The sequence below is a fragment of the Schistocerca piceifrons genome, chromosome 4, assembly GCF_021461385.2.
Source record: "Schistocerca piceifrons isolate TAMUIC-IGC-003096 chromosome 4, iqSchPice1.1, whole genome shotgun sequence".
NCBI lineage: Eukaryota > Metazoa > Arthropoda > Insecta > Orthoptera > Acrididae > Schistocerca > Schistocerca piceifrons.
In genome coordinates this window covers 719,667,436-719,691,165 of record NC_060141.1, presented here as the reverse complement: position 1 = coordinate 719,691,165, position 23,730 = coordinate 719,667,436, and the positions used below count along the sequence as shown (strand labels likewise).

Below are 23,730 nucleotides of genomic sequence, written 5' to 3'. Positions count from 1 at the left end.
ATTGTGGTGCACCACGGCCCATAAATGATAGGGGTGAACGACGGTAGCGAATAGAGTTGCAACTGGCCGCCCAGATGTAGCAAGGGGCTACCAATAGTGTCTCCTCAACGATTGTTCGGGGAACGTTGCCGCATATGGGCCTCCGCAGCAGGTGCCTCTTCCATGCAGGAATGCGAACTGCAACTCATCGGCGACGAAGGCTGGAAGTTGCCCTCCAATACCTCAACTGGACGTCCACTGAGCTGCGGCAGCTGGCCTTTTCAAATCAATCACATTTTGTGCTCCATCGGAGAGATGGCCGTTGGCGTGTGCGGTGCGAAACGTCTGGCAGTAAACACCTTGCAACAACCGTCGGTCTGGGGAATGTTTTCGTGTCATTCGCTAGGTGATCTCGTCATTCTAGAAGGCACCATGGATCAACACAAGTATACATCTATACTTGGGAACCATGTCCAACCCCACATGCAGTTCGTCATCTCTCGGCACGCTGGTACTTACAAGCAGAACAGCGGAGTGCGCGTGCGTGGTTCGAAGAGCAGCATGATGGATTTACTGCCCTTCCTGGTCATCAAACTGGATTTAAACTCAATCGAGAATCTGTATGACCATCTCGTTCGGGTTGTTGGCGCCATGGATCCTCAACCGAGAAACGTAGCACAGCTGGCCACGGTACTCTCGGTGCCTTCTACACTCAAGATCATAAATTATGGATAATGCTGATACATGGTGAAACAACGCTCTGGTGGGTGTGTAAGTAGGCTGTTTAGGTTTTTATGTTGGTAACGCCATGTAGCGCTCTGTATGAAAATCACTGACTGTGCTGTGTGCAGTCTGTGACTGGTTTACATTGTTGGAATATTCGCTATTGTAGTGTCGGACAGTTGGATGTGAACAGCACGTAGCATTGCGCGGTTGGAGGTGAGCTGCCAGCAGTGGTGGATGTGGGGAGAGAGATGGCAGAATTTTGAGAGCGTGCGATGTGGACGTGTGTCCATCAGAAAGAGTAAATTTGTAATACTCTATATCATGAACTGATATATATATATATATATATATATATATATATATATATATATATATATATATATATATATATATATATATTCTTCTTCTTCTTCTGCTTTTACGGCCTCATTGGACCACTTCAGTCAATCATTTCTGGTCCTCTTCTTTGGTATTTTCCCCTTCCGAGTGGCCCAGTATCTCTTCATTCGTTCCGATGCTTTTCGTCGTTCCTTATCTGTAAATACCCTTTTCATTGTATGTCGTTTGTCAATTTTTGGTTTAAATCTTATTTCTGTGTCCCTCAACTTCTTTAAATTTGGCGTTTTGTTCTGCAAATCATCCAGAGTTATTTCCAGTTCTTCCATATCCTCTCTTATTTCCTTAAGCCATCCTCCTTGTTGTTTCAAATTCCAGAGTTTCTCAATAATTTTCCTTGATAATCTGGTTTCTGGTGTCCTCAGAATGTGACCACAAAAAGAGATCCTTTTCTTTCGTATAGTATCAGTGATGGGCTCCAGTTCTCTGTATACCACTTCATTTGGAACTATCCGCCATTGCCCAGCTTTTTGATATTTCTTATTTATGCATGTTCTAGCAATTCTTCTCTCTACTTTTAAAATTTTGTCAATTCTGTTTTTCTGGGTGAATTTAAAAAGAGTTTCACTTCCGTATGTAACCTCTGGTTGAACCACCGTCTTGTAATGTTTTAATTTTGTTTTAATTGATAGACATTTTTTATTGTACATAGACCATGTTAGTTTTTGAGCTTTTATCATTTTATTAGTTCTTGCTCGCCATGCAGGTTTCTCGTCCAATTTATGTGTTATAATTTCACCCAGGTATTTAAATTGTTTCACTATTTTAATTTCCCTATTGTTCACTGTGATGTGATCTATTACAAGTGGATCCGTTACCATTATTTCAGCCTTTTCAAATGATATCTGGAGTCCTAATTTTTGTGCTATATTTTGTAAGCTTGTTATTTGTTTCGTGGCTTCCTGAATATACACACATATATATATATATATATATATATATATATATATATATATATATATATATATATGATGACTTTTGAATATTATTAAGGTAAATAAATTGTTTGTTCTCTATTAAAAACCTTTCATTTGCTAACTAAGCCTATCGGTAGTTCGTGCCTTCAGTAGTTAGAATCTTTTATTTAGTTGGCAGTATTGGCGCTCGCTGTATTGCAGTAGTTCGAGTAACGAAGATTTTTGTGAGGTAAGTGATTCATGAAAGGTATAGGTTATTGTTAGTCAGGGCCATTCTTTTGTAGGGATTATAGAAAGTCAGATTGTGTTGCCCTAAAAATATTGTGTGTCAGTTTAGTGTTTGTGGTGTCACCGCCAGACACCACACTTGCTAGGTCGTAGCCATGGACTTAGCAGAAGGCTATTCTATCTGTCTCTCGGCAAATGAGAGGAAGGCTTCGTCCGTATTGTCGCTAGCAATGTCGTCGTACAACTGGGGCGAGTGCTATCTCGTATCTCGAGACCTGCCTTGTGGTGGCGCTAGGTCTGCGATCACACAGTGGCGACACGCGGGTCCGACATGTACTAAATGGACCGCGGCCGATTTAAGCTACCACCTAGCAAGTGTGGTGTCTGGCGGTGACACCACAGTGTTGATCAAAATAAGCAAAGAGAGAAATGTCTGAGTACGTTCAGTTCTGCTCAGCTGTTTGAAAATCAAATAACGTAAGAGGTTTATCAGCACAGTAATTCATAAATTTTCTAAGGTAAGGTTTCAGGTGGTTTGCGGGTTTAAATCACCTCGGGGTATGACGATGCGGTGCATTTGACTTACGGTCGTCGCACGGTGGCGCTGGCAGCAGTCACATACCTAGAGCTGTGTTGGTGCATGTCAGAGTACGGTGCAGCGAGTAAGTGTGCAGACGTTTTGAGACTTGCTAATGGTGACTGTGTGTTGAAAATGGCTCAAAGAACACATATTGATGACGGCTAAATGGCTCTGAGCACTTAGGTCATAAGTCCCCTAGAACTTAGAACTACTTAAACCTAACTAACCTAAGGATATCACACACACCCATGCCCGAGGTAGGATTCGAACCTGCGACCGTAGCAGTCCCGCGGTTCCGGACTGCAGCGCCAGAACCGCACGGCCACCGCGGCCGGCATATTGATGACGTTATGAGGGGTAGAATACTAGGGCGACTGGAGGATGGTCAAACACTGCAGGTCGTAGCACGGGCCCTCCGTGTGCCACAACGTGTGATTTCAAGATTATGCAACAGTTCCAGCAGACAGGAAACGACACAGTCTACAGACGAGTGAACAAACATGGTTTATTCGCCCTCAGACCTGCAAGGTATTCCACTGACCGGCACTGGTCACAGGAGAGTCCGTAAAGCCTGGTGTCAAGAACACAGTGCATGGTCATTGGAACAGTGGCCCACGTTACGTTCACGGACGAGTCCAGGTATAGTCTGATCAGTGATTCTCGCCGGGTTTTCATCTGACGTGAGCCAGGAACCTGGTACCAACCCCTTAATGTCCTTGGTGTGGGGTGGGATTTGTGCATGTACACCCCTGCATGTCTTTGACAAAGGAACTGTAACAGGTTAGATGTATCGGGACGTCACTTTGCACCAGTATGTCCGCCTTTTCAGGGGTGCATTGGGTCCCACCTTCCTTCTGATGGATGATGACGCACGGCCCCACCGAGCTGCCATCGTGGAGGAGTACCTTGAAACAGAAGATATCAGGCGAATGGAGTGGCCTGCCTGTTCTCCAGACATAAACCCCATCGAGCACGTTGGGTTGCTCTCGGTCGACGTATCGCTGCACGTCTTCAAACCCCTACGACACTTCAGGAGCTCCGACAGGCACTGGCGCAAGAATGGGAGGCTATAACCCAGCAGCTGTTCGACCACCTGATCCAGAGTATGCCAACCCATTGTGCGGCCTGTGTACATGTGCATGGTGATCATATCCCATATTGATGTCGTGGTACATGTGCAGGAAACAGTGGCGCTTTGTAGCACATGTGTTTCGGGACGGTTTTCTCAACTGATCACCAATACCGTGGACTTACAGATCTGTGTCGTGTGTGTTCCCTATTTGACTATGCTGTAAGTGCCACTATTGTGTAGTGCCACGTTGTGTGGCACCACATTCTGTAATTATCCTTAATTTATGAGCGTGAGTGTAGAACCTTACTGACTTTCTTCCCGCACGTCTTGCAGCGGCCCTCGCTGCAGAAGATGCTTATGCAGGGTTTTGGGAAGTGGTCACATTTAATGTAATTGGGTAGTGTGTAAACATATGCTGACCCTTTGCTTACATAGCTGATATCGTATATGAGAGATATGTGACCTAAATGAGCTGCCAGCGACCCTACATACAGGCCTTCTTGTCACGAAAACACGTACTTATACGGTCCCAGTTTACCTCACGTCTCAAGCAGCTCACTCTATCTTCTAGCACTGAGGAAAAAAAACTTGAAAATTTCTGATCTTCTCTGACTAGTGAGAATATAGTTCCATTCATCTGGACATACATTTAAAGGAAAAAGAAATGTATTTTATTCCAGTCTTTGATCACAATATCAATTCTTTTGACGATGACCAGATCAGTCAGATCTTTTCTACACCATGTCCTAAAGTGTTTTTTATGCCAGTCTTTGATCACAATATCAATTCTTTTGACGATGACCGGTTTTAGTCCGTAATGACCATCCTCAGATCTTTTCTACGCCATGTCCTAAAGTGATAAGGCCATAATGGCATCGTGAAAACATATAAATATAGTCAACACAGCATCGTCACATAGATCTAAAATAAGGTGTAGAATAGGCCATATCGTCCACACAGTCGTTATTGCTACCGGCTACTATATCATAAAACTTACTTTACACGTAAGTTTAAGGTGGAGAGGGGAAGAAAGGAAAGAAAAACGGAGGGATCAGTGCTGTCAGCTGCATTGGGACATTACACGGAGTCGGCGGCGAAGAGTGAAAATGTGTACCGGGCCGGGATTCGAGCCCGGGATCTCCCGCTTACCAGGCAGGTGCGGTAACCACTGCACCATCCGGGAGACAGCGTTGTCACATTTACACGGACTATCGCGGCTCACTTCACGGCCGCTCCACACTCCCATCGAGCGCCACCTATACGCAGCCCCTGTCCATTTCCTCCATATTCGCTCTTCCGAGATTCCCACAGGAGGTCGGAGTGTCTGTGCATCCGCACTGAAGTGGCGCAGTGGCTACTGCACCTGCTTAGTAGCAGGAGATCCCGGGTTCGAATCCCGATCCGATACACATTTTCACTCGTCGCCGCCGATTCCGTGTAATGTCCCAGTGCAGCTAACGGCAGTGATCTCTCCCCTTTCCTTTCATTTCTTACACTCTCCACCTTCAGTTTACATACACTACTGGCAATTAAAATTGCTACACCAAGAAGAAATGCAGATGATAAACGCGTATTCATTGAACAAATATATTATACTATACATGTGTTTACAGTTTCACGCAGTTTGGGTGCATAGATCCTGAGAAATCAGTACCCAGATCAACCACCTCTGGCCGTAATAACGGCCTTGATGCGCCTGAGCATTGACTCAAACAGAGCTTGGATGGCGTGTACAGGTACAGCTGCCCATGCAGCTTCATCACGATACCACAGTTCATCAAGAGTAGTGACTGGCGTATTGTGACGAGCCAGTTGCTGGGCCGCCATTGACCAGACGTTTTCAATTGGTGAGAGATCTGGAGAATGTGCTGGCCAGGCCAGCAGTAGAACATTTTCTGTATCTAGAAACGCCCGTACGGGACCTGCAACATGCGGTCGTGCATTATCCTGCTGAAATGTAGGATTTCGCAGGGATCGAACGAAGGGTAGAGCCACGGGTCGTAACACATCTGAAATGTAGCGTCCACTGTTCAAAGTGCCGTCAATGCGAACAAGAGGTGACTGAGACGTGTAACCAATGGTACCCCATACCATCACGCCGGGTGATACGCCAGTATGGCGATGACGAATACATGCTTCCAATGTGCGTTCACCGCGATGCTGCCAAACACGGATGCGACCTTCATGATGCCGTAAACAGAACCTGGATTCATCCGAAAAAATGACGTTCTGCCATTCGTGCACCCAGGTTCGTTGTTCAGTACACCATCGCAGGCGCTCCTGTCTGTGATATAGCGTCAAGGGTAACCGCAGCCATGGTCTCCGAGCTGATAGTCCATGCTGCTGCAAACGTCGTCGAACTGTTCGTACAGATGGTTGTTGTCTTGCAAACGTCCCCATCTGTTGACTCAGGGATCGAGACGTGGCTGCACGATCCGTTACACCCGCGCGGATAAGATGCCTGTCATCTCGACTGCTAGTGATACGAGGCCGTTTGGATACAGCACGGCGTTCCGTATTACCCTCCTGAACCCACCGATTCCATATTCTGCTAACAGTCATTGGATCTCGACCAACGCGAGCAGCAATGCCGCGATACGATAAACCGCAATCGCGATGGGCTACAATCCGACCTTTATCAAAGTCGGAAACGTGATGGTACGGATTTCTCCTCCTTACACGAGGCATCACAACAACGCTTCACCAGGCAACGCCAGTCAACTGCTGTTTGTGTATGATAAATCTGTTGGAAACTTTCCTCATGTCCACACCTTGTAGGTGTCGCCACCTGCACCGACCTTGTGTGAATGCTCTCAAAAGCTAATCATTTGCATATCACAGCTTCTTCTTCCTGTCGATTAAATTTAGCGTCTGTAGCACGTCATCTTCGGGGTGTAGCAATTTTAATGGCCAGTGGTGTATAATACAGTAACAGCTGCGGATACTGCGTGGTGTCCGTCCTTTCGGACATATCCGGAATAACAGACACCGCACATTCACATAATTTCATATAGAGCTTGAGCCGGTGGGTTTCTGGCGCCAGGCGATATCGATTCTTACTTCCATCTTTGATCGTTGTCCCTGTGCCTTGTTCTCTTTGCGTCTTTGAGGCAGGCTGTTTATGGTGGCGCGCGTGAGCAAGTCGAGGAGAGTGGGTGCGTGCATGAGCCGAGTCGGTGACGTGACGTGCTTTCTATGTTGTCGTTGTGGGGAGTTGACGACACCATGTCACGTGGCACGGCCGTATGACGTGAGAACCAGTTGAGTTGGAGCAACGAAAAAGCATGGGCCGCTGCCGGAAAGTATTGAAGTTGTATTGACACGGCTGGCCAGTGGCGACCAGGATTTGCTAAAACCTCGAGAGCTATGTGGATGGATGGTGTGTGAATTTCACATGAAGAAGAAAAAAATTAATCGCCAAGCTTTCGTGGTGGGTTCCTCCTTCTATATATGTTGAATATTATTGTGTACTTAAGGACTGTTGACCGTTGCAGTTGCTTGTGCTAGTGGGCAGCAAAACATTCACTGCAGCGGTGGCGAGGCGAGTTATATTCTGGAACGGCCATGAAATTATGTTAGGAAAGTGGCTAGAAATAGCGCCTCGCATTTGTAAGTTTGGATTTGGTGCTTAGTGGCACGCTGAAGGTAGGTGGTTCACTTGAACGTCATTTCTTAATTTAGTTATAGATTTAGAATTTTCTTTGTTTTACGAATTTGTTGTAGTTGTTGTTTCTTAATAATTTCTTGTATGGATTGTCACGTTAGGTACTTAGTATCTAGATTTTTTTAGGGGTCAAAGGAAACTAAGCTCCTTAATTCTGTTCATGGGTTAACTTGTAAAATGTTTATATTAAGGCATTGCTTTTCTATAAAAAATGGAAATGAGCGTTTGGCGTCATTGGCCGGAAGGCCCCTCGCGGGGCAGGTCCGGCCGCCATATCGCAGGTCTTATTACATTCGGCGCCACATTGCGCGACCTGCACGCCGGATGGGGATGAAATGATGATGAACACAACACAACACCCAGTCCCTGAGCGGAGAAAATCTCCGACCCAGCCGGGAATCGAACCCGGGCCCAGAGGACGGCAATCCGTCACGCTGACCACTCAGCTACTGGGGCGGACGCTTTTCTATATATATATTTGTGTAACTTGTATATACTACAGTGTGTCTGTCGCTCATGTTTTCCTGTTATCAGAAACGTTTATAGTGGTCGACGCGAACAAACCTCGCCCTGCGAGCTTGCAGTGTGACGGAAATCTCAGGATTTGAACTCAGGGCCGTCCGGACCCCGTCAGTGAGCGATTTCTCTATTCCATTCAACGAGAGGCTTGTTTTAGACAGAAGATTTTCTACTGCCCAAAGTTGAGTATAAGTTCACTCTTTGGATCGTGTGTTTGTGAAATCGTAATAGATTAACGTTTGCTTGCGTCCATCACATGTTCATCAAATTGACTTTTTGCCTTAAGCTTCGATAAGTGTAAAACTGAATTATAATAAAGAGGAGTGAGTAAATTTACAAACATAAACACTTACAAAGGGCAAATTGTACCCTGGTTGTGCCTATCCCTAAGTTGCATATTTAAAGTAGTTTAAGATTTGGTCATATTGCACTATGGCTGTGGCAAGACTGAAATACCTCCTTTTTGCAAGTTAATTTAAGTTACTGCTTCCATTACATCCAAAAGTTTCATTCCTGTATAACATTTTTAAATGACTAAATGTTGGAACACGTGAGGCAATACTGACCTTACGACTTATCTTAGAAGAAAGATTAAGGAAAGGCAAACCTACATTTCTAGCATTTGTAGACTTAGTGAAAGCTTTTGACAATGTTGACTGGAATACTCTCTTTCAAATTCTGAAGGTGGCAGGGGTAAAATACAGGGAGCGAAAGGCTATTTACAATTTGTACAGAAACCAGATGGCAGTTATAAGAGTCGAGGGAGATTAAAGGGAAGCAGTGGTTAGGAAGGGAGTGAGACAGGGTTGTAGCCTATCCCCGATGTTATTCAATCTGTATATTGAGCAAGCAATAAAGGAAACAAAAGAAAAGTTCGGAGTAGGTATTAAAATCTATGGAGAAGAAATAAAAACTTTGAGGTTCACCGATGACATTGTAATTATGTCAGGGACAGCAAAGGACTTGGAAGAGCAGTTGAAAGGAATGGACAGTGTCTTGAAAGGAGGGTATAAGATGAACATCAACAAAAGCAAAACGAGGATAATGGAATGTAGTCTAAGTAAGTCGGGTGATGCTGAGGGAATTAGATTAGGAAATGAGACACTTAAAGTAGTAAAGGAGTTTTGCTATTTGGGGAGCAAAATAACTGATGATGGTCGAAGTAGAGAGGATATAAAATGTAGACTGGCAATGGCAAGGAAAGCGTTTCTGAAGAAGAGAAATTTGTTAACATCGAGTACAGATTTAAATGTCAGGAAGTCGTTTCTGAAAGTATTTGTATGGAGTGTAGCCATGTACGGAAGTGAAAAGTGGACGATAAATAGTTTAGACAAAAAGAGAATAGAAGCTTTCGAAATGTGGTGCTACAGAAGAATGCTGAAGATAAGATGGGTAGATCATATAACTAATGGTTGGTTGGTTTTGGGGAAGGAGACCAGACAGCGAGGTCATCGGTCTCATCGGATTAGGAAAGGACGGGGAAGGAAGTTGGCTGTGCCCTTTGAAAGGAACCATCCCGGCATTTGCCTGGAGTGATTTAGGGAAATCACGGAAAACGTAAATCAGGATGGCCGGACGCGGGATTGAACCGTCGTCCTCCCGAATGCGAGTCCAGTGTTTAACCTATAACTAATGAGGAGGTATTGAATAGAATTGGGGGAAGAGGAGCTTGTGGCACAACTTGAGTAGAAGAAAGGATCGGTTGGTTGGACATGTTCTGAGACATCGAGAGATCACCAATTTAGTATTAGAGGGCAGCGTGGAGGGTAAAAATCGTAGAGGAAGACCAAGAGATGAATACACTAAGCAGATTCAGATGGATGTAGGCTGCAGTAGGTACTGGGAGACGAAGAAGCTTGCACAGGATAGAGTAGCATGGAGAGCTGCATCGAACCAGTCTCAGGACTGAAGACCACAACAACACATGTAGATGAAGCTGTTTCTGTGCTCTACAATTCTTTATACTCATTTTTTTGCATTTTTAAATACTAATTGTGGATAGGGCCTTGATATGCAAATGTTGTTAATTCATTATTACTGCTGACGAATTCATGTGTGTGTGTAATCAGTAAAGAAGTGTTGGAACTACAAACTGGTTGTGTTACTGGTATACAAGGTTAGAGTGTGCTAACGCCACACCAGAGCTTACTATTTTCTTTAAGCATTTAACAGGAAACTGTCGAGCCATCTACGGTCTGAAAATTCTGACTTCTTATTATTCCGTGAAAGTATAAGTGACTGAAAGCGTTTAAACGTGTTGGACAAATTTAAAGAGCTGACACATGAGGAATTTCTACTGCCTACGTCATACGTCTCGCGCAGACGTAAGAGATGAAGCATACAGACAATCAGTTTCAGACATGCTGACCGTATCCGACAAGGAGCAGGTAATTTCGGCATCCACGCAGCGTGCAGCGCTTTGCAGAGTGTGAGGGTGGAGGTGTGGACTCACCGCCCTGTGGGAAGAAGCGCGAGTAGATGCCCTTGAAGGTGTCCTCGCGCACGACGCCGGTGGGGCACTCGGCCTTGAAGCCGCGGTAGATGCGCTTCAGCTCGTCCTCGGTGAAGCGCGTGGCCTTGCACAGCGCCTCCAGGCTGTCCGGCCGGTAGCGCGGCGGCGTCTCCAGGTCCTCCAGCTCAGGGTCTGGAACAACCGACGCCGCCCCAGCCGCTCAGCCACCCGTCTCACACTCCGAAACTCTACAAAACACTTGGTGGCCTTTCTGACACACTGCGGGCCATCATGTACACTGACGGAAAAAAGACGCAGCACCAAAAAATTGTAATTGTAGAGCAATGAAATTCCGGGACTACAGGGTGTTACAAAAAGGTACGGCCAAACTTTCAGGAAACATTCCTCACACACAAACAAAGAAAATACGTTATGTGGACATGTGTCCAGAAACGCTTACTTTCCATGTTAGAGCTCATTTTATTACTTCTCTTCAAATCACATTAATCATGGAATGGAAACACACAGCAACAGAACGTACCAGCGTGACTTTGTTACAGGAAATGTTCAAAATGTCCTCCGTTAGCGAGGATACATGCATCCACCCTCCGTCGCATGGAATCCCTGATGCGCTGATGCAGCCCTGGAGAATGGCGTATTGTATCACAGCCGTCCACAATACGAGCACGAAGAGTCTCTACATTTGGTACCGGGGTTGCGTAGACAAGAGCTTTCAAATGCCCCCATAAATGAAAGTCAAGAGTGTTGAGGTCAGGGGAGCGTGGAGGCCATGGAATTGGTCCGCCTTTACCAATCCATCGATCACCGAATCTGTAGTTGAGAAGCGTACGAACACTTCGACTGAAATGTGCATGAGCTCCATTGTGCATGAACCTTATGTTGTGTCGTACTTGTAAAGGTACATGTTCTAGCAGCACAGATAGAGTATCCCGTATGAAATCATGATAACGTGCTCCATTGAGCGTAGGTGGAAGAACATGGGGCCCAATTAAGACATCACCAACAATGCCTGTCCAAACGTTCACAGAAAATCTGTGTTGATGACGTGATTGCACAATTGCGTGCGGATTCTCGGTAGCCCACACATGTTGATCGTGAAAATTTACAATTTGATCACGTTGGAATGAAGCTTCATCCGTAAAGAGAACATTTGCACTGAAATGAGGATTGACATATTGTTGGATGAACCATTCGCAGAAGTGTACCCGTGGAGGCCAATCAGCTGCTGATAGTGCCTGCACACGCTATACATGGTACAGAAACAACTAGTTCTCCTGTAGCACTCTCCATACAATGACGCGGTCAACGTTACCCTGTACAGCAGCAACTTCTCTGACGCTGACATTAGGGTTATCGTCAACTGCACGAAGAATTGCCTAGTCCATTGCAGGTGTCCTCGTTGTTCCACCTCTTCCCCAGTCGCGAGTCATAGGCTGGAATGTTCCGTGCTCCCTAAGAAGCCGATCAATTGCTTCGAACGTCTTCCTGTCGGGACACCTTCGTTCTGGAAATCTGTCTCGATACAAACATACCGCGCCACGGCTATTGCCCCGTGCTAATCCATACATCAAATGGGCATCTGCCAACTCCGCATTTGTAAACATTACACTGACTGCAAAACCACGTTCGTGATGAACACTAACCTGTTGATGCTACGTACTGATGTGCTTGATGCTAGTACTGTAGAGCAATGAGTTGCATGTCAACACAAGCACCGAAGTCAACTGGCTGTGAATTGACGAAACTAAAATGAGCTGTAACATGGAAATTACGCGTTTCCGGACACATGTCCACATAACATCTTTTCTTTATTTGTGTGTGAGGAATGTTTCCTGAAAGTTTGCCCGTACCTTTTTGTAACACCCTGTATATTTGTTTACAAAACATATCTAGGTGATTAACGTTGCAAGATCACAGGTTAATGTAACAGCGAGATAAGTCATTGCAAATGTGAAACGCTGGTACATAAACCCTTTGTGAGTCACATTTAGAAAAAAATGTTGGGGAAAAGTTTTTTGTGATGAATATTTATTGTATATGTCGCACATATGCCATATCCATTGCAAAAGTTCTTTTGAAGCTATTGTTAATAAATAAAATAATGATTCCAAATGGCATCATTAGAAATTACAAAATAATTACTCAAAAAATGCATACATAACTGTATTGTAAACTTACCGTATTTCTTTCCCTTGCCCTTGAAGAACTACGTAAAGTTGGTTCAATAACCAAGAATTTCACTATACACAGAATAAAACTAAACACAACAGTTATTGTTCACTCACAAATGCAGTAGCACAACTCACGACATTTCTCTGTTCTGCACTTCAAACGAACGGCGAGTCACGAAAGCAAACGCCACTGTGATCAGTTGGCCAAACTTGGAACTACGTGAAGCGATACCAATCGGTATCATTGAAGCATTGGGAAGCTCAAAAAAGCCAGGAATACTTAATGATCCCATTTGGAATCGCAGACGCAGAAATGGTTAATAACCGGTGTAACTGAAAGAATGTTGACTGTTGTATTGTACAGGTGCCGAATGTCAGGCTGTGGGATGGAGTTCCATGCCTGTTGCACTTGGTCAGTAATTTAGGGAGAGCTAATGCTCGTTGTGGATGATGCTGGAGTTGTCGTCCCATGGTCTCCAATGTGTGCTAGATTGGAGACAGTTCTAGCAGGCCAAAGCAACATGTCGACAGAGCATTTTGGGTTACAGCAGCGGTATGTGGGCGAGCGTTATCCTGTTGGAAATCACCCTCTGGAATGCTGTTTATGAATGGCAACACAACACGTCGAATCACCAGACTGACGTACAAGTTTGCAGTCAGGGAGTGTGGGATAACCACGAGAGTGCTCCTGCTTCTTGGACAAAATGGTTGTGGAGATGAAGCAGCGATTAGCATGATTAATCAATTATTCAGAAACAGTTTTAATCACATTTATTATTATTATACCGCGAACCGGTTTCAACCCGACGTAGGGGTCATCTTCTGGGCGTTTACACCATTGGTCGACTGCTGGTGGTGTCACTCCTGTCTACATAACGGCAGGAAACTAATCTGGTATAAACGCCCAGAAGATGACCCCTACGTCGGGTTGAAACCGGTTGGCGATATAATGATAATAAATGCGATTAAGACTGTTTTTGAATAACTGAGTGCTCCTGCTGTCACACGAACTCGCACCCCACACCATACGTGCAGGTGCACATCCAGTGTGTCTAGCACTCAGACAGGTTGGTTGTCGGCCCCCAACTGGCTTCCTTCTAATCAACACACGGCCATTACTGGCACCAGCTTTCATCAACATACACAACACACCTGCATCCTGACCTGCAATGAGCTCTCGCTTGACTCCTCTAAAGCCGAAAACGGTGGTGGTTTGGTGCCTGTGGAATGCACGCTACACGGCGTCTGGCTCGCAAGTGTCCTCGAAGTAACCGATTTGTAACAGTTCGTTGTGTCACGGTGGTGCCAACTGCTGCTCATATTGCTGCTGCAGATGCAGTACGACGCACCAGAGCCGTACGCCGAACACACGATGGTCTCCGTTCTCGCTAGTGCGACGTGTCCGCCCAGAGCCCGGTCTTCTTGCGACCAAACACTTGCGTGACCGCCACTGCCAGGAATGATGTACAGTGGCTACAGTCCTGCCAAGTCTTCCAAGTCTTTCTGCAATGTCATAGAAGGAACATCCAGCTTAGCGTACCCTGTTACGCGCTTTCGTCCAAACTCAGTGAGTTGCTGAAAATGACGGTTTTTTTTTGTTTGTTTGTAAAATTAAAAAATTTCCCGGCGAATCACCTGTTCGAAAAGATTTCGGGATTGCAGCCGGGCGTCGTAAACTTCATTCCACGATATTTCGGCTGGACAACAGCCAGCCATCTTCAGGTAAGCCGAACGACGACTGACGAAGACTTTTTTTTTTTTTCTTTATTGATTTTCAATTCCCCCCGAAGGGGGCGGGCTGGCAGCAGCTTACTACGCTGCTCTACAGCCTACAGACTTTTTTTAAATAAAGGAAGAAGAAAGAAACAAGGAAAAACAGGCGACAAAATGGTGATTTAAAGTGTAAAATGGCGTAAAATTGCGGAAAGTTAAAACAGAAAGCAAAAGGGGTTGGCAATGTAGATAAAATACACAGGAATCAGACAAGTAACATAGTAGACACACAATTAAAAAACATGGCGACAGTCTGGTGTCTGTTCGCAAGAGATAAAAGGCACACCCAGCGACAGTATGATGGCCGTTCGCAACAAGTCCCAAAAAACACAACACGGAACACTCACTGTAAAACACGCGCTGTAGAACACTCACTGTAGAACACTGCACGAAAGTGGCAGCACAAAGACGACACTCCCGAGCCAAAGGCAGATGGGGGGGGGGGGGGACCTGCAGGAGGGGGAAAAACAAGGAGGGAGGAGAGGAAAAAACGAAAAGGGGGGGAACCAAGGAGGGAGAGAACTAATAAAGGGGGAGAAGGGCAGACGTGAGAGGGAATGAGAGGAGGCAGAGGAGGGAAATGGAAAAGGATGCGGGGGAGAGAAGGGGGCAAAGAGAGGGAAGGTGGGGAAGAAAGAGGATGGAATGGGGGGGGGGAGAGGGAGCCCGGGAAAAGGACAGAGGAAAGGAGGGGGAGTGAGGATCAGAGTTGATAGGAGGGGTAAATGGAGGGAGAGAGGGCATCATCTGGGAGGGGGAGTTGATGGAAGCCACCTTGGGAAAGGAGATGTAGGGTGTAGAGATGGAGGGTAGGGGGACTGACGAAGACGTTCTCCCTTCCGTCTTATATAGTGCGCTGATGGTACTGCCGCGCATGCGTTGAAGTCGCGGAGACAGAAGGACCACACCGCCCAGCGGCAGCGCCCTCGCTGGTGGAACTGCAAGACTCACCTGCCGTCGGTATTGTCGCTGGCCGCGTTCTCCTCTTTATTCCTGGCTTTAGTTGAGAAGGCCCTGTTAATTTGCCGGGTCGAGTATCCATTACATTATCAACTTCATGTGAAATTGATTTTTCGTCCACCTTCTAAGATTTCGGATCTGCTGGGATCGCTGAAGGATGATTTGTTACTGCGGAAGGCGGGAATTTGTAAAATATCATGTCAATGTGGTATCGCCTATATAGGCGGACAACGCGTACATTGGAAGAGCGTTGTACGGAACATCAACGTTGCACTTGCCTACTTCAACCTAGTAAGTTTGCAGTTGCGGAACATTGTATGAGGCGTGTTTTTTAAGTAAGTACCGTTTTGAAATTTAAAAAAAAAGTGCTAAGATATCTCAATAATTTTATCTTTACATCTAAGCACTGACGCCATTACAGTCTAGTTCTTCCTTGTTTACGATGTGTACTGAGTGTTTAAGATGCCTCCGATAATTGTGAGTCCCGCCGACTGTGAAGTACGGGCTGTTATAAGATTTCTTAGTGCTAAAGGCCTAAAAGCGATCGATATTCATCGCGAGATCTGTGCAGTTTATGGAGAAAACATTATGAGTGATGAAATGGTAAGAAAGTGGGTGAGAGCATTTAAAGATGGCCGCATAAATGTGCATGATTAACAACGCAGTGGGCGTCCTTCGGTCGTTAATGAAAGTTTGGTACAGGAAGTGGACTAAGGTGAGAGAAAACAGACGCCTTACGATTTCCTCCTTTCGGGATGACTTTCCGAATGTTTCTCGTAGTGTTTTGTATGTCATTGTGGCAGAGCACTTGAATGACCGAAAATTGTGCGCACGTTGGGTACCGAAAATGTTGACGTATGTGCACAAAACCAAACGTTTAGACAGCGCATTGACTTTCCTTGAGCGGTACCGCAACGACGGTGACGGTTTCTTAAGCCAAATTGTTATGGGCGATGAAACATGGGTGGCCTACGTCACACCAGAATCAAAGCAACAGTCCATGGAAGTTGAGCAAGGGCATCGTTTTGCTGCAAGACAATGGCCGTCCACATGTGTTAAATCAGACCAAAGAAGTCATCACATCTTTTCGATGGGAAACTCTAGATCATTCTCCGTACAGCCCCGATCTTGCGCCCAGTGACTACCATCTGCTCCTGCACTTGAAGAAACACCTGGGCGGTCAGCTTCCTCAAGACGATGACGAAGTTAAAACAGTGGTGATGCAGTAGTTAACAAGTCAGGCGCAAACTTCTATGAGGAGGGTATTCAAAAACTGGTACAACGTTATGACAAGTGCCTCAATGTTGACGGAAATTATGTAGGAAAGTAAATTAAGGTACAGGCTTTCATGTAAAAATAAAATTATTGAGATATCTTAGCACGTCTTTTATTAATTTCAAAACGGTACTTACTTAAAAAACACGCCTCATATTTACAACGGACATTCAATGGAGTATGACCAAACTTCGCTTTTAGCCACAGTAACAACCTTCTGGGACTCCATTATCAAAGAATCCGTTGAAATACCCATTGCGGAAAATCTAATGAACCGTGACAGTGGTTACCAACTGAATATCGCGTGGAATCCCGTCATCGAAATTTGCTCGAGACGAAGACGCCAGAAGACTTCGACAGCTGCGGCCAGCGACAATACCTACGCCAGGTGAGTCTTATAGTTCCACCAGCGAGGGCGCTGGCACTGGGCAGTGTGGTCCTACTGTCTCCATAACTTCAATGCATGCGCGGCAGTACTATCAGCGCACTATATAAGACGGAGCGGAGAACGTCTTCGTCTCCGTCCTATCCAATGTTATGCCAGTCCCGTCTGGATATCCCCCCCCCCCCCCCCCCGCCCTTCCAAATTCTATAAGTCCTTTCAGATCCTCGAGCGCCATGCCCTCCACCTCGCCTTCTGTATACGCCTCCTGTCCCTCACGTGGATCCTCTATGACCTCATTCCTTTCCCCCATCTCCTCCTATTCCTCGAACATATCCGCATACTCTAGACCTCCCGCCGCCTTGATGCCCCTCACCCCCTGGTTGCCCCTCTCCTCTCCCATCCTCGCTCTCTGCCACGCCTTCACTGTAGTGTCGCCCCTACCTTCCATCTCTACACCCTTTCCCGGATGATGCCCTCTCTCCCTCCATTTATCCCTCCAATCAACTCTGATCCTCACCCCCCTCCTTTCCTCTGTCCTTTCCCTAGGCTCCCTCTTCCCCCCCCTTCCATCCTTTTTTCTCCCCACCTAATATCTCCCTGCCTCCCTTCTCCCCTCCTTCCAAGTTATTTTGTATTCCCCTCCTCTGCCTTTCCCCACTCCCTGTCATGTCTGCCCAGCACCCCTCCCCCTTATGGGTCCTCGTCCTCCATCGGCTCCTTTCCTCCCTTCCCCTTCGTTAAACCTCTTCTCCCCCCTTTTTCTTTCCCATCATCTGTCCAGATTCCCCCCCCCCCCCCCCCCCAATCTGCCCTCGGCTGTGGGATGTCATACTTCCGCCATATTTTTAGTGCAGTGTTCAAGTGAATGTTCTGTGTTGTTCGTCTTTCCAAAGTGTTGAGAACAGAAATCATGCTGTCGCTGGGTGTGAATTTTATGTCTCTTGCGAACAGAAACCAGACTGTTAAACTGTCTATTATTTTACCTGTCTGCTTCATATGTATTTTATTAGCATCATCATCCCTTTGTTCTCCGATTTTATCGCCTGTTTTTGTTGTTTATTATCTTCATCTTTTGAAAACAAATTCTGTAGGCTGAAGAGCGGCATACTAAGCCGCTGCCAGCCCGCCCCCTTCAGGGGGAATATAAACTCAATAAAAAAAAAAGAACGTCTTCGTCAGTCCTCGTTCGGCTCACCTGAAGATCGAAATATCGTGGAATGAAGTTTACAACGACCAGCTGCAATCCAGAAATCTCTTTGAACAACGACGATTTTATCGCCTTAAAGGCGTTCTTGACTAACATCTGCTCACCATGTCTAATGTCAAAGATGGTTCAAATGGCCCGGAGCACTATGGGACTTAACATCTGAGGTCATCAATCCCCTAGAACTTAGAACTACTTATACCTGACTAACCTAAGGACATCACACACAGCCATGCCCGAGGCAGAATTCGAACCTGCGACCGTAGTAGCAGCGCAATTCAGGACTGAAGCGCCTAGAACCGCTCGTTCACACCGGCCGGCTGTCCAATCTGAAACCTAACTAATGCTCATGACCGTTAATAGCGTCTGTTGAAAGCAAACCAACTAGCGCCACTCTTACACGACTTGCGGAAATTCTGAACAGATCTGATCTTTCAGATGTAGAAACACATGTACCAACTTTCGTCTACGTCGCGCAACTCCTTCATTGTAAGCGATTTTTTTGCGCCAGTGAATTACATTCTATGCAACTGCAAACGCTAGTGTAGCTATGAGAGCCGGTAGAAAGATACATGGTTTGGACAAAAATATGTGAGCCGTGCTGCGGCTCGCGTTGGTGCTGTTCATAGGTTTCTGCCCTGTGTTGGAGGCCAGACCGTATCGTTTAGTTGGCATGATTGCGGTTGTTTGTCTTCTTCTCGTGTTGACGGGCGTCACTCGCGTTGCCTGTCCGCTAGTGCAGCAGCGGTAGTTATCGATATGTAGTAACTGTTGCTCTACCTTTGGGGCGACGTCGTTGTTTTTCCGGGTCGTGTGAGTGGGCCAGTTCGGTTGGGGACTCAGGAGGAGCCAGGTCCGCCCGGTGCTAGAACATGACGGGACCGCTGGTGGCACGCATGGACTGCCGGATGGAAGGGCTGTGGTCACGAGGGTGCACTATCTCGTCGTAAACCGGATCGAGGAAGCTTTAAGATGAGTGCGTGGTTCCTTTCTCGTTCCCGGAGCTCTAAACACAGTATTCTGGTGACGTAGTGCAGACCGCCGGCTCCGGCTTTGGCGTATTGTTCCATCGTTACATTTGGTTTATCGGACGTCAAGTAGCTTCAGCAAGATTATCATTAGTAATTCGATAGACTGCCACTAGCCTGACTTACCATCTTGCGAAGTGAATGCAACTCTTGGCTGCCTGTCTCATCGCTTGCGAAAGTGCTTACTGCCGGAGCTTCTCAGAGTTCCATTCGTGGAGCACCGTCTGTGACCCCTTGGTTCTTGTAAGACATGTGTGTTCTAAAAGGAGGTCTGATGGCCGGTAGTACAGTGTAACGCTCCTTCAGCCCACGCCCTCTGCGGGTATCATCTGCCTGAGGACCCTTTGAGGAACTTATGTACTGGTCCTTGTATTTTATTATTGTATTATTTATTACAATACCTTCTAATGGCTACATTAAGGGTTATATGTGTCTAGTTAATAGTTCTGGTCGCATTCTAGAATAAATCTAGCAGTGTAGTGTTCAGTAGATGTTAAGGGTTGTGTTACAAAGTTTACCATCATCTTATTTCATCCGTTTGGTGATCAGTTGCTTGTTTTTTAATTAACCTTTGCTACTGTATTTGCTGTTTTACAGCAGGTCTATAAAATTTTTATATTATTGCCGTTCCTGGCGTGTAAGGCCTTGAGCTGTGATTGTGGTCACTTGCCTTTAGATTCTAATTTGGTATTTGTATTTTAGCAGTAAGCCTTTAGAACGTTATTTACTGCCATTCCTGGCGTCTGATGCCTTCTGCTGTGTTTGTGGGGACTTGCCTTTAATATTTCAATACCTGTAATTTGTAAGTTGCAGCGAGTTTTAAACAATTCTTAATTTATTGCCATTCCTGGCGTGTAAGGCCTTCTGCCCAGATCACAGTGGCTTGCTTTTAAAATATTATCTGCTGTATCTGTAATGGTAATTTGCTGAATAACTCACTGAAAACGCTATTATTTACACAGTTCTTTATTCCTTCATTAACAACGTTTGGTATTTTTTATTTACTGTTGAGTCTGGAATTACTGGTTTAAAGTAACTGTAAAAGGCAACCAATAGCGTCTGGTTACGGCCCCGTCCACAACTGTAACCGAATCCTGCCTTCCCTTGAGTACCAGGTTTCAATATGAAAACGCCAAGTACACAAACACTACCATGCCTGATGCAGTATAGGATACCCGTTGACAGTCGAAACATATTCCAGTCGTCTAGGAATGGATAAATACAGGGAATCTCATTCTATTCTTCTTGGTGTGGCCGTGCGGTTCTAAGCGCTTCAGTTTGGAACCGCGTGACCGCTACGGTCGCAGGTTCGAATCCTGCCTCGGGCATGGATGTGTGTGATGTCCTTAGGTTAGTTAGGTTTAAGTAGTTCTAAGTTCTAGGGGACTAATGACCTCAGAAGTTAAGTCCCATAGTGCTCAGAGCCTATTCTTCTTGTAAAATAATGGGAAGTGCAGGTAACAATGACCGTGGTAGATAGGAATCACGCACCCTCCTCTCCAAAGTAGACTACAACAGCTCAATTATATTGAGATATGGCGACCGCGGTGGCCAGGAGAGATGCAACAGTTCAAAGTCGTGCTCAGAAAACCAGTACTTGGCGGTGTGAGCCGTATGAAGAGTGGAACTCAGCAAATGTTGTGTCACAAGATGGACCTGGCCAGCCAAATTGGTCAGACGATGCTTGGCAGTCGACCGTGCAGAGTAACTATGGTGCCCATGGAGTACTTCGATATGGCTGCGGAAAGCAACACTGAGGCCACGAAATGTTTCACTCTCGGTCCGCAAACTCGGCCAGAAGTTCGAAACGGTGTGAAACAAGACCCATCCGACCAAATTATATTCATTCGTTACTCCAAAGTGCAGGTTTTATGGCTCGACACCACGTTTCCCTGTCACGGGCATTTGCATCACTAAAGAGCCGGTTTGGAATTCCAGCGAGCCCTGCAGTTCCCTGCGTATGGACCTGCTTTCGTATTGTTTTGATGCTGTCATGGTTCACTATTGAGACATTCAGTTCTTTTCCAGCTGCTGCCCTTTTATTTTTCGTCCTCTTCAATGACCGTCAATCATGGTCAATCAGCACACACTTTCGTCCGCGTTGTGACTTAGTGCCTGATGTTTTTCTGCTTTTCAATGCCTTACATCTTAGATGCGGTGCCTCTTGATACACAAAACACTTCGGCTCCCTTGGTTACGGAAGCGTCCACCATACGATCACCAGCAATTTGCCCGCGGTTCGAACTCGCTTGGCTGCGACATGATGCTCTCAGAACTATACTGAACACTCTTCTGACACGGATTAACACTTGGAACGTATTGAGAACGTTGCGCAGGCGATGCATTTATTGCGGTGTTTCCATATTTTCGTCCAACTGCTGTTGGTTACTGAATACAGAAGTGACTGCTGGACATGCCATATGGATCAAGAGTGTGGGTTCAAAAAATGGTTCAAATGGCTCTGAGCACTATGGGACTCAACATCTTAGGTCATAAGTCCCCTAGAACTTAGAACTACTCAAACCTAACCAACCTAAGGACATCACACACATCCGTGCCTGAGGCAGGATTCGAACCTGCGACCGTAGCGGTCACGCGGTTCCAGACTGAAGCGCCTAGAACTGCTCGGCCACTGCGGCCGGCAAGGGATAATTCTCACCGACTATCTGGAGAACGGTAAAACTATTACAGGTGCATACTATTCATCGTTATTGGACCGTTTGAAAACAGAGCTCCAAGAAAAACGACGGCGATAGGACTACAAAAAAGTCATTTCCATCACGACTCTGCACCAGTATACACCTCAGCAGTTGTGGTCACAAAATTAATGGAAATGGGATTCCAGTTCGTTTGACATCCCCCCTATTCTGCAGACTTCGTTCCCTCGGACTACTGTTTGTTCCCCAATTTGAAGAAATGGCTGGTGAGACAAAGATTTTATTCAGACGAGGAGGTGATTGTAGCAACTAATAGCTTTTTTGCAGGCTTGGACAATTCCTATTATTGGGAAGGGATCAACAAATTAGAACAGCGTTGGACGAAGTGGTATAGGTCTAAAAGGAGACTATGTCGAAAAATAAGAAAGGTTTACCCCAAACATGTAAGTAGTTTTTATTTTTGCACGAACTTTTCAACGCCCCTCGTAATAACCGGTAAGGTGTGCCTGCGGCTATCGTCGTCGCTATAAACCGAAGGTAATGGATCAGTGTGACTTGAGCAGACGTGCAGGCTGCCTCGCAGACGTATGTGCGAACGTTACCGTCAAATCAATGAGTTTGAAGGACGGCCCATTATTGGCATGAGAAAATATGATGCATCGAACCGACAAATTGTTGCTTGTGCAGAACGAAGTATTTCGGCAATACAGTGGATGTGTGCAGACTGGTTCACGGAAGGCCGTACAACACGACGAGGTGCTCAGAGGAGATATACACCTCATCCGAACGGCATTGCACGACATTGCTTCCCACGGCTCTCGCGCGACAGTGTAACTGTGTAACACATCGTACACTATCAGGGGTGACAGTCCGTCGCCGTTTATTACGGCACGGGTTACGTGCGCGTCTCAGCCTACCTTCGACGAATGTGCCGAAACATGACAGACGGCGGTGGTTTATAGATCGACGTCATTGGCCACAGACGAATCCACGACGTGTTTGTTTGAAAACGACGACCGCATTTTGGTTCGCTGCAGACTGTATTCGCACAAGACACACAATGCCAACTCAAATCATTTTGATATTGAGTGCTATTGAGTACAACCACAAATCACAGCTGGTGCGAGTCCAGGGCACTGTGACCAGTGTTATCTATGTGAATGACATCCTGCGACCCATAGCCATACCCGTTCTGCACAACAACACCCCAGACACCATTTTTCAGCAAGACAATGCGCGACCATATGCTGCTGCACGAACACGTGCCTTCTTGGTGTCACAGGATGTCAGCCTTTTGCCATCACCCGCCAGAGCATCAGACTTGTCGAGAATCGGAAATTGTGGGATGTGGTGAAACGACGGGTGCAGCGCCGTGACCCAGTGCCAACCACCACAGGCGAACTTCCGGAACCAGGTGACTGCAGCATGGCCGGCTATACCACAGGACGCCATTCGCGCCTTATACATGTAGATATCATCACGCATAAAACAAGTTTTCAGTGAATATGGTGGACCCTGTGCTTAGTAGGCAACAGGTCACATGCTAAACTGAGGTGACTGAAATGCTGATCATTTCTGCAGAACCTACTAATGTACATGTCCTGTGAATATGAAATTCCTATCTGTAGTCATTCGAGGTTTTCTGTTTCTTCCGAACATGAATGCAGTAAGACACTGTCTAACGGTGTCTTAGACTACTAGTCTTCATACAGACAACAAGTGT

General features: G+C 46.0%; 1 protein-coding gene across 1 annotated transcript in view; it reads right to left on the bottom strand.

The window, feature by feature from the left end:
• LOC124796131 (zinc finger protein ZIC 5) overlaps window positions 1-23,730 on the bottom strand; it is a 393,014-nt gene that overhangs the window by 264,017 nt on the left and 105,267 nt on the right. The window contains exon 4 of the mRNA XM_047260223.1: window positions 10,534-10,725. Coding sequence (XP_047116179.1) covers window positions 10,534-10,725 — 192 coding nt within the window. The remainder of the gene's footprint in view (window positions 1-10,533; window positions 10,726-23,730) is intronic.